The 15,817-nt window shown below is 40.2% G+C and overlaps 1 protein-coding gene across 8 annotated transcripts in view; it reads right to left on the reverse strand.

Annotated features, from left to right (window-relative positions):
• The window catches only part of Elavl4 (ELAV like RNA binding protein 4), a 142,999-nt gene that overhangs the window by 77,548 nt on the left and 49,634 nt on the right, over window positions 1-15,817 (reverse strand). For 2 of the 8 annotated variants that reach the window (XM_051171346.1, XM_051171337.1), the window contains exon 1: window positions 7,975-8,244. The exons of 1 other annotated variant lie outside the window; for it this stretch is intronic. In XM_051171346.1, the coding sequence (XP_051027303.1) occupies window positions 7,975-8,022 (48 nt within the window). In that variant the 5' untranslated portion in view covers window positions 8,023-8,244. Of the gene's footprint in view, window positions 1-3,871; window positions 4,278-4,483; window positions 4,602-4,633; window positions 4,812-7,974; window positions 8,245-15,817 lie in introns of those variants that run through there. 5 more of the 8 variants (XM_051171342.1, XM_051171341.1, XM_051171344.1 and 2 more) reach the window with 5 other exon arrangements.

The raw sequence follows: 15,817 nt of genomic DNA on the forward strand, positions 1-15,817 counted from the left end.
TACGTCTAGCATTCACTGGCTACCTCACTAAAATTAAAAAAAAAAAAGTATTAAATGTACAGGCATGTAAATTAAGTTTCTGGTAGCCACAGACCACTGGAACTGATGAAGAAATTTGTCAAGGCCAAAGTATTTCTTCCATACATAATGACCTCTATCAAGACAGCCCGCCATTCCTTACTTGTGGCACACACAGATAATTTGTTTCTTCTTCTTCTTCTTCTTCTTTTTTTTTTTTAAATTAAAATAAGGTATTAAAGCACCAAGGGCTAAATGAAGCAGAATGTCTCTTTACAGACGGGATAGTATTTTGCCTAGGAAGGGAATTCAACCACAAAAAGGAGATAAGTGCAGAGAGAAGAGACCAAAGCAAAGCAGAGGATTTGCCCTGAGGAAACCCTTTCATTGTTCATAGTAAGTCTAACTTGAGAAAAGACCCCAGTTCATGCACAAATCCTTTTAGAGACAAGGTATACACACACACACACACACACACACACACACACACACACACACACACACAGTACCATTTATGCAATGATTTTAGATTTAAAATTTCAAACCCACTATTCCCAATAGAAATCCTGAATTTGAAATTTCTGAAGTCTAAAATGTTTCAAAATTCTTACTGAGCCTGGATTTGGAACTAAAGTACATACACACTATTATTTTTTTTCCTCTTTCTTTAAAAAGAAATTTGGTAAGTACTACTTCAAAACAGTCTTGATTTCATAACAAAATCCTCATATAAAAAGAACAAGAAAGGTCTGTAGAGGAATTTAAAAAAGTTTTAAGGTTTTGTGCAAATCCATGAAACATAAGCAAACTCATCTTAGTCTTGCCAACAGGGTGACTTGAATAAATGGTGGTTAGGAATGAATGGGACTAAGACTTCAATAAATGCTTAAGTTTTAAAAATGATATATTAGAATCAGAGTATATTATCAATGATTCTCAAAGAAAATTTTTTTTTTGTTATTCGTGCACCTCTGCTCATTTAACTCCTCCAAAAACAAAAAGCAAAACAAACAAACAAACAAACAACAACAAAAAAAACCCCAAACAACTGATCTAGTCAATACAGCACTATGACACAGAGACAATCTGAAACTGCCATATACTCAGTGTCATTTCCACCCAGCTCTTCACTTCTTAATAAACGCACATCCGGCCTTGCACTTGCTCTTCCATCACGACACATCGCCACATGCATGTAGTAGGTATAAATATTCTTTAAGACAAAGAAGCAAGAAAGGTCAACAGCAGAGCTACGTGTCATTTTGTTTTGTTTTGTTTTGTTTTGTTTTTTCATAACCAAGCCAAAGTGACAGTTTTTATAGAAACAATTTTTCCTAACTAAAACCTGCCAGAAAATTATCAGGAAATAAAATAAGACTTTATTATTGATAATAAGAAACTATTCTACCTTTATAGATGATATGTGTTTATGCACTAAAGATAGGAAAGTTAGGCTCAAGCATGGGACAAAAATATAAGTTTAGCTTTACCTTAAGAGAAAACTAAAATAATACCTCCCCCAATCAGAAAACAAAGCAAAAAGGCACATTTTTACAGAGAAATAAATGGTGGGGGCTGGTAGTGGAGATTTTCAATGGAGAGAAAACAAATTGAGAAGATTTTCTTTTTAGGTAAAAGCAATTATATTTTCCATCCTTGAAATACATTTCATTTTTTAATCTTTCATTTTGGGGCCTCAAATCAGCTACCTGTTTATGTCTCTTCATTGTCACCAAGACAGAACCACAACTGATGACTATTTCAGGTTTTATTAATGCTACGCTTATTCGCTCAAGTTCTCTGTCTGTTAGTCCCTCTTGGTACCTACCGTCTCTGGGAGAAAAAAACGACACTACTTAGCCAAGCACCCAGAGAGAGAGAGAGAGAGAGAGAGAGAGAGAGAGAGAGAGAGAGAGAGAGAGAGAGAGAGAGAGAGAGAGACAAGGGGGAGATGCCTGTCACCCAGCATGCATGAGTCCTAGCACACATCCAGGGACACTTAAAAAAGATCACCTTTTCATTCAGTTTATGCCAAGACCAGACCCAAGACCAGCTGCATTTGCAAATGGAAGGAAGGCATGGATGGATGCTGTGGCTACAGGACTGGGCAGTGGAGGGAAGGGCTCTTCAGCTATTATAGTCTAAAGACAGCTAATACTCGGGGTCTGGAATGCGGGATACAATGAACTCCTCGAAACTACAATATCAGCATGCAATGGAGTGAGAATTCCAGTGTCACCTAACACAAAAATCATTGCCTAACACAAATCTAATTTACTTGTATTTTCCCTATGAATATTTGCTGGAAAATTTGGAGGAGAAGCCATTTACAGAACCTGTCAGCTGTGGGAATTTACTATTATGCTTCCTTCAACTTCATTCAATATAATTTACATTTTTCAAATGGTCTCACAAGATTCCTTGCAATTTTTTTGCACGTACAATTTCACAGCAGGGGGAAAGGGGGAAGGAGAGGGAGGGAGGGAGAGAGAGAGAGAAAGGCAGACAGGAGAGAGAGAGAGAGAGAGAGAGAGAGAGAGAGAGAGAGAGAGAGAGAGAGAAAGACTGTGTTCCCTTCCCCCCTCCTCTTCTTTTTAAACAAACAAACAAAAAGAAAAAGAGGAGAGACTGAACAGATGCTTAAAAATAGATTTCGAGAAATCACTGTAAACCAGAGTTAGAAATGTAATTAACACCTATTTATGAAGAATAATTAAAGTTGGGCTAGTCACAAAGAACAGCGAAGATAATCGAGGTCCTGTCCCCCTCCCTCCTTTTTACACTGTTTGCAGTGTGTTCTCATGATAGCCACCTGCTCCCTGCTCGGCTTCTCCTCTGTTCGTTTCCCCGGCAACCTTTCATTGGGTTTTCCTCCCAGCTATCGCTTTCAGTTGGGCTGCTCGGTCTAATCTTATTTGTTTTACACCCATCAAAACAAGCAGCCAGACAAAGGCAATCCTCTAAGAATGGGAAAAAGACCACAGCTTTGTTATAACATCTATGCAGAGCGAAAAGTCCTCCTAGGGTTCTCTAGTTTAAAAATAAATGAATCTATAGCTTTCCCCACCACCTGGCCCCAAATCTGCCCCCCTCCCACCCCAGAAAGCTATTGCTGGTGAAAATTCAAAGTCAAAGTGGGCACTCATGGTATCTGTTTGTGCCATTTTGTGCCATATCTTTAGGGTCAACACGGGGAGACAGGAGCAGCACTCAAGGAGTTTCCCTGTTCCTTTTTCCAGAAAAAGACGATGCTAAAAATAGATTTACTACTTCGGCAGAAAGGTTTTCCACTTCCCCATCCACATCTCAAAGTCCTGTTTCACAATTGCATCTGCTGGTACTGAGTCTCAATCCCCTCCACCCCTCACTCCCAGCCTTCCCCATCACTCCTAGCACGAGACTAAAAAAGAAATGTGCCTTTAACTTTAACAGTCGTGTAATTCGGCTAAAGGCGCACACAGAGGCGGTGGACACGCCGGCCAACAGTGACAGTGACATTGTGATTGTCAAAAAAGACACCAACCTTGCTTGCCTAAAATGTGTTTGATGGAAGAAGCAGTATATATGCCTTGTGTGCATGCAATGCCATTATACTTGGAGGCAGATTCCGGATTTCAGGAAAAGAAATACTAACACACACACACACACACACACACACACACACACACACACACACGAACAGTGTTTTACGATGTAGTCCACCATCCTTACACACACACACACACACACACACACACACATGAACAGTGTTTTACGATGTAGTCCACCATCCTTACACACACACACACACACACACACACACACACACACACAGCTGCTGGAACCTCCAAGCTGCCTTCCTCTTTTCACTTACCATCTTCAAGCCATTCCACTCCATCTGTGATCAGAAGATGGACCCTCACACAGTGTGTCAAAAGCAGAAAGGAGCGTTATGTAAAAGCTGACATTCCCTTCTTACAGACCTGCTGCCCAGAGAAGGAAGCAACAACTCAACACGCCAGGCACCGCTACACATACAAGCCGCCTCCTCTTTTTATGAGGTCATGACAGGAAACTCTTTGAAATACAAGATGCAGCGTTTACTGAAGCCCAAATAAATCACTCTCTTTGCCGCTTGGACCGCGCAGTCCCCCGAAACACAACTGCCCATCTCAACGTTCGGCATCCAGGAGCTGCCTCTTGACGTTTACATTTCCTGCACAGAAATGGAGAGATTCCTAACCCTGCTGCATCCACCCCAAGCCCCACAAAACCCAGGCATGTAGACAAACCTCTTCCCTCTCACAAAAAAGAAACCCCCTTCCACCCCCTCACGATGGTCTCAAGTAATAGAATGTCTTTCAACACACCGGCAATTATTTCAGCCCATCCCCACCCTCCGCTTTTATGTGGAAGGGAAAACTGACAACGACCTGTTAAAAATGACAATCTCTCTCCCCACTGCTTTTTCAATAAAAGGACCTACCCGCAGGCTACACAAAAGATATAGTAAATGTAGGAACCACAGAGCAGCAGAGAACTAAACTCTCGTGCAAGCATTAAGACTGGCCAAGGTGTAGACGCTCATCTTCCCTCGGCAACACGAACAACAGATTATATATGTAGTCATACCTACCATAACCATTCTTATTGGCAAATATTGGGTCTCGCAGCGCTTCGACTCTTCTCTTAAAATTTGCAACGGTTTCAGAATATACTTAAAAGATGATTACTATTGTTATATATATATATATATGTTAAAGATCCACAGAACACACCGTGGATTATTGTAAAGTAAATCAATTATTGGGAGGGGTGGGAGGGGGGAAGAAAGGGGGGGAAAGAGAGAGAGAGAGAGAGAGAGAAAGAAAAGGCGCAGTGAGCTGAAACCCCTGATTCTAGGATGTAGATAAGAACAACTGAACAGAGCCTTGCTGAAATTGGCTCGAAGCTTCCCCTTTTTACATCCATTTATGGGACCATCTGTCAGCTGAAGCCAGACTCTGATTGGCTGGGGGAACGAAGGGAGGCGTTGCAACATCAGGTGCTATTTAAATTAGCTACTGCCAGATTGACGATGTTAATGATCTGGTGACCTCTACAACAACAGAGACCAGATTTCTGAACTGCTTCTTGTGTCTGGTAATTAAAGCCCGGCTGTAGCAACAACAGCCATACTTGTATTTTTTACCTTTTACCTCCTTCCAGCTCAAAAAGTACTGTCACAACTGCAGGTCATTGGAGGACTGCAAACCTTCACAGTGGGAGTGTCCTTCCCTTCCAGGTCCTGGGGGGATACAGGGGCCCAGCCCTCTGATAGAGGCCTCTTTTCAGTGGAGAATATTTTCAACCACCTTATCTTTCTTGACAGTTGCTTTCTAGCGAAATGCATATTTAATGATCTGCCTCTAGGCTTAAAGATACAACAAAAGCACTTTAATGTGCTAATAATTCTACATTTTAACTTTATTATTTCCCAGTGTTGCTGTTTTTCTGCAAGCAATGCTTCTTTTTGCAGCTAAGATGACCAACATTTCAAAAGCATGCAAGTTTGGGATTAAGCTTGCTGGGTGAATTGGGTTCATATAACTTTGCCTCAAAAAACTATTTCCTGATAGGAAAAGAAAGAAAGAAAAAAGAAGAGAAAAGAGAAACAAAACTGGAGGGAGAAGGAGAGCAGCTGCTGTCAGCCTCTACCTTTTTTGCTTTCCAAAACATAGAATGATGAATGGTTTATTTAAATGAATTTATTTTTCAATTTAGATAGGGGCATGTTCTGAATTAAAAAAACAAAACAAAACAAAACAAACTAAAACATACTCTTTTTAGCTTCCCCTACTGCAGTGAGGGTGAAACGTGATTCTGAAATAAAATGGCCTCATTTTATTACCTTTGCAGACCACTCATCTTGCTCAACTAAACAGGAGATTTTTGCCTCTTTTCTCACTTCTTCCCCCAGTCCTTGGCCTCTTAAAAGACGTATAAAGAGACATTTAGCAAGTGTGTGGCAGTGTATACAGACTGCCTGCTTAGGTGACACATTTCATAGCCTCTGTGTCGCTTCGCTTGCAAAACTACACGTGGGTTTTGTTTGGGCTTACCTGAGACCCTTATGCCTCATACTTATTAGGAAGGGTAACACCCCTGTTATTTAAGTCACAGTTTGATAAACTTCCTTTTCAATAAATGTACAGAGGTAACAAATATTCAACATGGTTTTTATTCAGGTTTTTGCCTGAAGTTGACAGTGGGCTGGACTAGAAATAGCGGAACTATAGGTCAAAATATGTTACATTTCTGGGCTTCAGAGTCTGAGAGTAATTGAGTTTATGAAAAACTGCTAGAAAAGAAAAAAACAAAACAAAAGCCTTACATTCTAAAAGGTCAAAACAATTCTCTTCAAAATGCTGCTTCATGAACACATGCGATAAATATACACACTCTACGAAAATACAGATCCGCCATGAAACAACGTGTTGGGTGTGTTATATAAATCCTTATACTTAAACATAAATAAATCCAGCTATTGGAAGTGCAGGTGCATGAGGAAGAGGAGCATAAACGTGACGCTCCGCTGGGCCCTTCAGGTAGAACAACAGTGAAAACGGAGTAAACTTTAAAATGATTTCCTTAGCACCTGCGTGATGAGTCCCGCGAGTCCCACTGGAGCCGTAGTACTTGCTGCATTGTGCTCTGAGGACGAATCCCCGGCTTCCATGCTCCAAACAGCTGGATGTAATATATAGGATAGGTCTACGTGTCTTAAACTGGCAGCCAAAGGACTCTTGAGTGTGATCTCACCAATACCAAAATATTGGGAAGAGCATATTGACGCGATGCCGGCAACCACACAAATAAAAGCAAAATATTTACCTGATATTTCTATACAGGTCATAAAAGGTGAAATTTTTAGCACCCGTTTTTTTCTCATCCACATTAATCTCAGTACACGCAACTGAGCCTTAAATTGATATTAGGTATATTCAAAAACATACCGACTACGTTTCCAAAATAGTAACTGTACGTTATACCATAAACAATTACCTGGTCTTGCTAGGCTGAAAAAAAAAAAAAAAATCCATGCTCTTTGTATATTGATCACTTCTGCAAAAACCTCTACTCTAAAGTCTTTCAAAGAAATCCTCAAACAAATGCACAAATGTCCTCAGAGGCCTTTTCTCTAAAGACAAAGGCAGAATCCTATTGTTGGGAAAAGTCAACCTTATTATCGCATCTCCAATAGGACCATTCATCTTTCAGCGAGAGGGGCTGACCGGTACATCAGTGGTGTGGCAACAGATTCTCAATATATTATCTTAAGAATCAGGCAGGCGAGTCTCCCAGCCATGCATGATTTTTTTTTTTTCCTGCTACAATCCACCACCACAGAAAGAAACTTGACTCACTCAAGCAGCTAAGGCAACCTAAAAAAAAAAAAAAAACCACAAAAAGACACGGTACCCCAGCGCTGTGGGGCTGGCTGCGCCGCTGTGCCCCTCTTACCATAAGTGAGCAGTTTTCTTGACTCATTAATAACAATCTCCCTTAAAAGAAGTAATCTCATATCAGTCAGCCCCTCGCCACCATGCACACATCCCAAAGGCTGCAGATATCTCAGCATCAGTCGCCGGCAGCCAGCTTTCCCACACAGAGTCCAGATGGACTGTACCAGAAGCCAATTCAGCGTTAATAACTACCTACTCCGCGCAGTGGAGAAGCCTTACGTGGCACAATGGGCTAGGAAAGAGGGAGAAAAAAAATAGATAGACAACCAAATTCTCCAAAAGCACGGAAAGCAAGGAACAGAAAAAGAAGCATGAATTATATTTCCTAGACTTCTAAGAAGGGGGACAAGGGAGGGGGGGGGGGAAAGGAAAGGAAAAAGAAGAAAATAGGAACCCTTCATAAACATAGGGGAAAATGAAGGGGGGGGGGTTAAAAACAGATGCTGCCCAGAAAAAAGTGACAAAATATTACCTCATTATTTAATAAAGCAGCATTAAGCGTCCTGCTGATTTCAAACATCTTGCCACAGATTTTGTTTTAAGAGAAACAGATAGAATCCTTTGCAAAGCACTCCGTCTGCAAAGGGTTCTTCAATTTTCTTGCGCACCACGGAACAGTCAATATATTATTTCCCCAGAGTTCGCACATTAAAACCTCTAGTCAGTGAGCTGAATTTCCCCCTTATCTCACACACAGTAGCCTCCTGTTATAGGTACCGCTCTCTTTGCAAGAGCAGCCTGCCCCAAACATGGCTGGTGTTTAAACTACTCTTTAAAGTAACAGTTCACTATATAACCACCAGGTGGGTAGAGTGCACAGATTGAAATGAAGAGTCTGAAAAGGTGTGTGTGTGTGTGTGTGTGTGTGTGTGTGTGTGTGTGTGTATGCGCACTTTCTCCTTGAAATTGCTTTTTTGTATAGGATGTGACCTGAGAAACAGCAGCATCCTAACAGGCAAGACAGGCAAGATTGTCTCTGTCTGTATTATGTCTAAGTAAATAATTTTTTTTTCTTCTTGACTTAATGCAAGGAGGCAAAACAAAACACCACTAACCAACTCTAATAAGAACTGTGAAGAATGAAACACAAACAGGACTTGTTTCATTCTGCAAATGATGAATGAGGAAACTACAATTTACTCCAAGAAAGGGAGAACTTAAAAAAAAACTCCATGAAAATATTTTCTTATTACAATATTTTCTTTTTACAATAAAAGAACACACTATGAACACTGGACTCATAGGCGGAATAAAATACACATAATCGGAGACAAGAGCTAAAGGTGTAGCTTTTCTTCTGAGGTCGTTTGACACGGTCTCTACTGATATAAGTGACAAAAGGCTTAAAGGCAAAGACATTGAAAGAACAAAAGACTAAACCAAAACTAAGTATGTCTTTTAAAAAATGCAATCATATGGCTATTTATAAACAACCACAGGCTCAAACCAGACACATGCCTTTACCTGGAGCTATTTTTTCCCTAAGACCTGCCTGGAAGAGGAACATTTTTGCTGGGCAATATTTTGGAGGTGTACCTAACTTGGCACCTCCTTTGTATCACTCTATTCCAATTAATCTGATATTCTGCCAAGAATAAAAAGAATGCCCCAAGTTGAAATCTTAAGAGATGGAGGAGGGGCAGTATAAGGAGAGCTGCTGCACTGTCACGTGGCCCCATCCTGAGAAGAATCTTAGTAATAGCAAAGCATGTGTGGGACACTCTACTCTCCCATGCATCTAAATCACACACACACACACACACACACACACACACACACACACACACACACACACACGTACCTGGCATTTTTGTTTTTCTTGGCTGGCCAATGTTAAAGCTCTGAACTTCCACATCTCTGGAGACAAAAATGCCAATTCTAGTATTTTCCCTAGTCCGTCCAGGCAGCATTTAACTACACAAGACAGCAACCGTCTCCTTTATCTTTAAGTCAAGTCTGCACCATTTAATAACACTTAACCCCCTCGCATATATTAAGTTTCAAGTGACAATTTTTAGCTGGGGAGTGAGAAGGAGGAGTTGCTCTCATCAAATCCTGGTTGTATGAAATAAGCTAATTTGTACACTCACCATATGTCTTAAACACTAATTAAAAAATGTCACTTTCTTCAAACATTAAAATGTAATCAGCCTAGTAAATAAAATATTCTGGAGTTTTCTTGCCTTGGTGATAATTTAAAGAGTGTTTATCTCGAGGTAACCTTTCTAACTTGATCACCAAGGAAGACTTTAGATTTGAAAAAGGAAAAAAGGAAATGCTAGGGGTCAGGGCTTTGGGGCATGGAAAAGAGAAAACCACTACTGTACGTAGCTTCACAAAGGAAAAAAAGATGGAGGGGTGTTAAAGGCCCATAGTCTTGTTACCCTAAGGCGAATTCAGCCAATCAATACCACCCATTGACGGGCTACCATCTGCCATGCTACCGAGAGGTGTGGCTAAACAGACCTGTTCCATATGACTGTGGCTGGCTCATTTTCAGTCGATTAGGGCAGTTCCAGAGCATTCACGTGCAACACACAACACTCCAAGTCAGTCTGCGCCTCTCTCCACACCAGTCCCCCGAATACAGCTGCGGACTTTGCCTCCTGTTTTGGCTGTCTGAATTACCTCTTCTTGCCCCTCAATTGAATCAGCAAAATGGAGAGAGAGAGAAGGTAGAATGCGCGTGCACGTGAACGCACACACACACACACACACACACACACACACACACACACACACACACACAGAGACAGAGAGAGACAATTGCTGGTTCTTCTTCACTGTCATGCAGAAATCCGGAATTCCATGTGCTCTGCCCTAATACGATTATGGCACGCCATTTACATAGCATCATCAGTGACTGCGACCTGACATTTTCCTGTGGTTCAGTTTCTTTTCATCCTTCCCCCTTTCAATAGGTATATTGAATGTGTGTACACACACACACACACACACGCACACACACACACACACACACACAAGCTGTTGGTATTTTTTTCTTTACAGACAATATAATTAGCCTTTCTAGACAATGGGAAACTATATTTGAAAGCTTTGATAAGATCTAAAGCTTAATTTTCCTTTGTTGAATCACGTTGTTGGTTTTTGTCTTCTTTTTTTTTTTTCTCCAGTAGAAACATTAAATCAGTTTTATTGGAAAGTGGACACACATCTCTGAGGCAAAAAAGATGCACCAGGCTGACACAGGGTCTGCACAAGGATTAGAAATTCACTGGAATGTTCTCTCAAAGATATATGACCTGAGTGTTTGTTTGGTGCTTTTCTCCTTCCTATGTAGTACAGAGGCTACAGTCTGTGGGAGAGTGCTACGGTGTGGGAATACATGACAAGCAGTTGTCTGGTCAACCTGAATCACTGAGTGTTCGCCTGTGCAGGTAAGCTGACCAGAGCAGACTCACACAGCACCGCCCACTCTCCACCCTTGAGCAGCTCTTGCCAGGGTCAGTGTACATTTGCCTTTCCAAATTTGCCTTCAGGAAATACTATAACCCTCTGGAAAAGAAATGTTAACAATAAGAAGAATGCTTTATCTAGGACGTTTTCTAAAAAGAACATAATTTAGGTGTAGCTACAGGGTGGACTTTTCTCTGATAGCTACAGTGTGGACTTTTCTCTGATAGACTCTTCCTCACAGCACATGACAACACTTCAGGGCCCGTGTGAAAACAAACCCGAGGATTTCAGAAGATCCCTGCATTAATGGATATGAGATATTTTTATGTTAATTCAAAATAGATCTACTAAGAGGCAAATAAAAACAAAACACCAAAACCCTCGTCTAAATTTAAGTTAAAAAGTTAAGTGCACTAAGCGATGAGATCTGGAGTAGCTACTAGATCCTTGAAGGATAGTAATGTTTAATTTTCTTAAGCCAGTTCTGAAAGTGATTCAGGGTATTATAAAAACTTCTAAGCTATTTTATAATTCTGAAGTTGATAATAATGAAATAGATGTATTATAAAAGTCAAGAAAGTTTCCAGTTTAGGAAAAAAAAAAAAAAGAGAGAGAGAGAGAGAGAGAGAGAGAGAGAGAGAGAGAGAGAGAGAGAGAGAGAGACCTCACGAGGGATGAAAGAAAATAACGGAGGGAGGAGAAACAAATAATAGGGTTCATAAAATGAGAAGAAAATATGCAGTCTTGTATCAGAAGTTTACCGTACACTAAACAATGAACAAGCACCTGACATGCACAGTAGCAGAGGACATCACAGCACACAGATGTGTGTCTTTCTTACTTAAAAGTAAGGCCTTTCTTCCACTACATCATAGAACAAAATGATAAGTTTAAAAAATGCAAGCATGACAGAGAAAGATGGACGCAGCCAAGAAGAGAAAGGAAAAGGGAAGCCGGAAGGCATGCTTTATTTTTCTCAACTGAAAAGACCAACAGATTTGTTTGAAATGTGTTTTTAGCCAGGTGTGGCCTCCAGATGTCTCATTTTAATCTATCATGATTAGTCCGTAAATTGAGGATGGGGGAGAAACAAAGGATTACAGCTGGAAGGCAAAATTCTTAAAGGCAAAATGGCAGAATTTCCAGGCCCACCTCTTTTCCCTCTTCTATGTCTTGAAGAGCTTAATGATCACTGGTTGAATGAACTTGTATGTTCTCACTTGTGGACAGCACACATGTGCACAGAATGAGGGAAGATCAATAGTCAAATACATACTATCCCAAGACCATTTTCATTCAACCCAACTGGGGCTCTCCGAACAGTTGCCTGGGGTAAAAAGATACCCGAAGCTTCATTACTCTTAGCTTCCTCATCTGTAAAACAAGCACAGTACTTTTCTTAGTTTGTTCTCAGTGTTAAACTGAACATAGGCTTGGTACAGACAGTATCCTATACGACAGTCTTTTGTTACTAATATAAAGAATTCAAGGAATGAATAAATTAGTAACTGCTTCAGTGGGAAAGTCTCATTGAAGAATATATGATATAAAGACTCTTCAGACAGAGAATAATAACACAATAATAATTAACAAAGGTTTGAGTGGACTTTCCCAGTTCTAATGAAAAATGCTCGCTGTAGATAAACATTTACTTAGCCCTGTGGGTAAAGTTTAGTGCTAAATTCTTAACGCGAGACCCCAGAATAACTATAGATGGCACTTCCCATCTTTAAGGAACTTACAGGTCAACTTGGGAAGAACTTTCATTTGCATGCGTGATTCCTAACAGTATAGGAAGACCCTGAAAAGGTAGTGTCCACTGGAGATGTTACAGTTGGGAAAAGCTTTAAAGAACAATAAAAGTTTGCTCGTAAATTCAGACTATTTTGTTTCAGAACAGAAGCAGTGGAAGAGTGTTGGAAAGTGATACTAAGAGACGGATCATTCTAGCTCTACCCTTTCCAAGGAGCCCTCCGGATCCATTTCAACTGCTCCTATTTTTAAGTTGTAAACAGAGGACCATTATGTGATGATGAGTGCAAGGACTTTTATTTTTATTTATTTATTTATTTTGTTTGTTTTTTGTTTTTAAAAAATATATTTTATTGATTTATTCATATTACATCTCAATTGTTACCCCATCCCTTGTATCCTCCCATTCCTCCTTCCCTCCCATTTTCCCCTTACTCCCCTCCCCTATGACTGTGACTGAGGGGGACCTCTTCCCCCTGTATATGTTCACTGGGTATCAAGTCTCTTCTTGGTAGCCTGCTATCCTTCCTCTGAGTGCCGTCAGGACTCCCCTTCCAGGGTATGTGGTCAAATATGGGGCACCAGAGTTCATGTGAAAGTCAGTCCCCACTCTCCACTCAACTGTGGAGAATGTCCTGTCCATTGGCTAGATCTGGGTAGGGGTTCGAAGTTTACTGCACATATTGTCCTTGGCTGGTGCCATAGTTTGCACAGGACCCCTGGGCCCAGATCTGCCCATCATAATGTTCTTCTTGTAGGTTTCTAGGACCCTCTGGATCCTTCTATTTCCCCATTCTCCCATGCTTCTCTCACCTAGAGTCCTAATAGGATGAAGTACTACTGTAAAAGGAACAATAATTAAAAACCATGGAGTGGCTACTATGTATCAACCATTGCATAAAGTGCTTTGCCTATAAATGTCAATCTCAAGATGCTGAGGTTTCAGATGAAAAAAAATAACTTACCAGGACATTTAAATGGGTTTCTTAGGATCATATGACCATTAAGCAAGTTTAGGTCTCATATATACTATGCTCTCCCAACTCAGTCCATATGTTTCTACTATAAAATAGACAGTGCTTTCTATTTAAAACTGTATGTCTAAATATATTTAAGTGTTATCCTCTGTATTATTTTACACTTAAGAAACTCACATTAAGAGTAATGTCTTTGACATCTCCCAACTTGTACAGCAATAACAACGGGCACAACTAAAAATGCCCATGATTAATGCTTGGACTGCAATTTCAATATCCTGCCACCAGGTGATGATAGACCCTGACCTATAAAAAAGTTGAGAGAGTCCCAGTTGTCCCCTGTCGCGCTGTGTGTGTGTGTGTGTGTGTGTGTGTGTGTGTGTGTGTGTGTGTGTGTGCTTTCTGATCACTAGCAGTAGATCCACAAGTGCCTAATGTGCGGATGTTTACTGAAACACAAAGGCATTTACCATTCAAGATATTTTATAAATGTATTTATAAAAATTCAACTGTGAACATAATCTCAAGCCTTGATAATATTTCCACAATTTTATTACAGACTGTATTCAATGAATTACAGCCCATTGTTATTTTTATGCTGTACTGTGAGACTGTATGGTAGAAATTGTATGTTATTTCCTTGTAACCCCAGCACATAGAAAATCAGTACTTGGGATATGGTGGGCACTCAATAAAAGAACATAAATTATTGATTTCAAATATTTTAGACAAACTTATGAACAAACTGCTTAGGGCACAATTATTTGGTACTTTATGCACTAACGCATCGTTATCTGTATTGACCCTCTCTTACTGCTGGGTTATTAAAACAAAACAAAACAAAACACACTCAACTTTGCTGAGGTTGGTCACCAGCAGATGTATTAGATCAGCAATCCACAGCTGCTGGCCTTTTACTAGGCAGGCACTTCCTTGAGTTTCTCAGAACCCTGCCCTGCTAAGTGGCCTAGTTTACCTGCACAACTTCCATACACACAAAGAAGTCATTCCCCTTCCCTATGAGGGGTAAGGAAGGTGAGAAACAAGAGAGACACGGTAGACAACTGTCAGAGAGAGGCCACTCTCCACTTGACCCTTCATGCTTTCCCTCCCTCTCTGACTCTGAAGCTGGGGGAATGGTTTTACTATTTCTAAGCATGAGAGTAAAGTTGCACATTACTGCTGAGTAGCTCATTTGCCTTAGCAACCCCTTAGCAACAGCAGCTTCAAGTTCAAAATACCTCCTTGAAAAGGATCACATCTTTAATGAAGATGAGTATTTTTTATGTAAGGCTTTTGGACAGAAGTTTTAACAATTCAACCCTTACAAGCACTGTTTGCTACAGAATTTACCACATGCAAACCTTCCTTTATGCGGTATTGTGGTAACCAACATGATGCTAGCCTCCAACAAATGTTTGGTCCCTGGAAAAGCCCTGGTCTTACTTTGAAATTATTCTTAAATACATGATTCAATAAATAAATAAACAAATAAAACCACCACTAGCCTTGGGTTCCCACAGAAAATTATGGTTACATATAATTCTTTTAACATGATTATTTTTATTGTATTTCGTAAGACAATACTCCTTTAAAATGTCTATATCAGACATCACTACTGAGCAATCCACCATAGCACCTTTCCCAAGAAGAGCAAATAGCTAAACTCAGTGTTTAAAGCCACATTAGGAATTTTACAATGCTACATGGAAGCTACGGTTCTGCTGACAACAAAGATAAAACATAAAAAACATGCCGACTTAGCTCCAAATTAGGACTTACGGATTTCATTATTTGATACTTACCTTGGCAACTTCATTATACATAAAATGGAGCATAGGGTTGTCAAATTCCCATCACATTTGACCGTAGATTACCAGGGAAGTGAGAATGCTTCCAAAAAGTATTCCTAGCCTTCAAAAATCCTGTGAATCCAAATGCGTGTTGCATATGTTATACGTAGCATTAAAGCTTCCGATTTGTTCAAGACTTTTTGAAACTCTTAAGGCTTCATTACGTAAATACAGTACAAACTTAGGTTTGAAATTTGTTTGGTGTTGTCTGCTAGTACATACATGGGTAGCCTGAGGCAGAAAGAAAGCAAACGCACAGAGCACAGCAGCCTCAGTGGGCCTCCAAAAGATGGATTCTTCTCCCACATTTCACCCG

This window comes from Acomys russatus, chromosome 29 (assembly GCF_903995435.1).
Source record: "Acomys russatus chromosome 29, mAcoRus1.1, whole genome shotgun sequence".
Classification (NCBI taxonomy): Eukaryota; Metazoa; Chordata; class Mammalia; order Rodentia; family Muridae; genus Acomys; species Acomys russatus.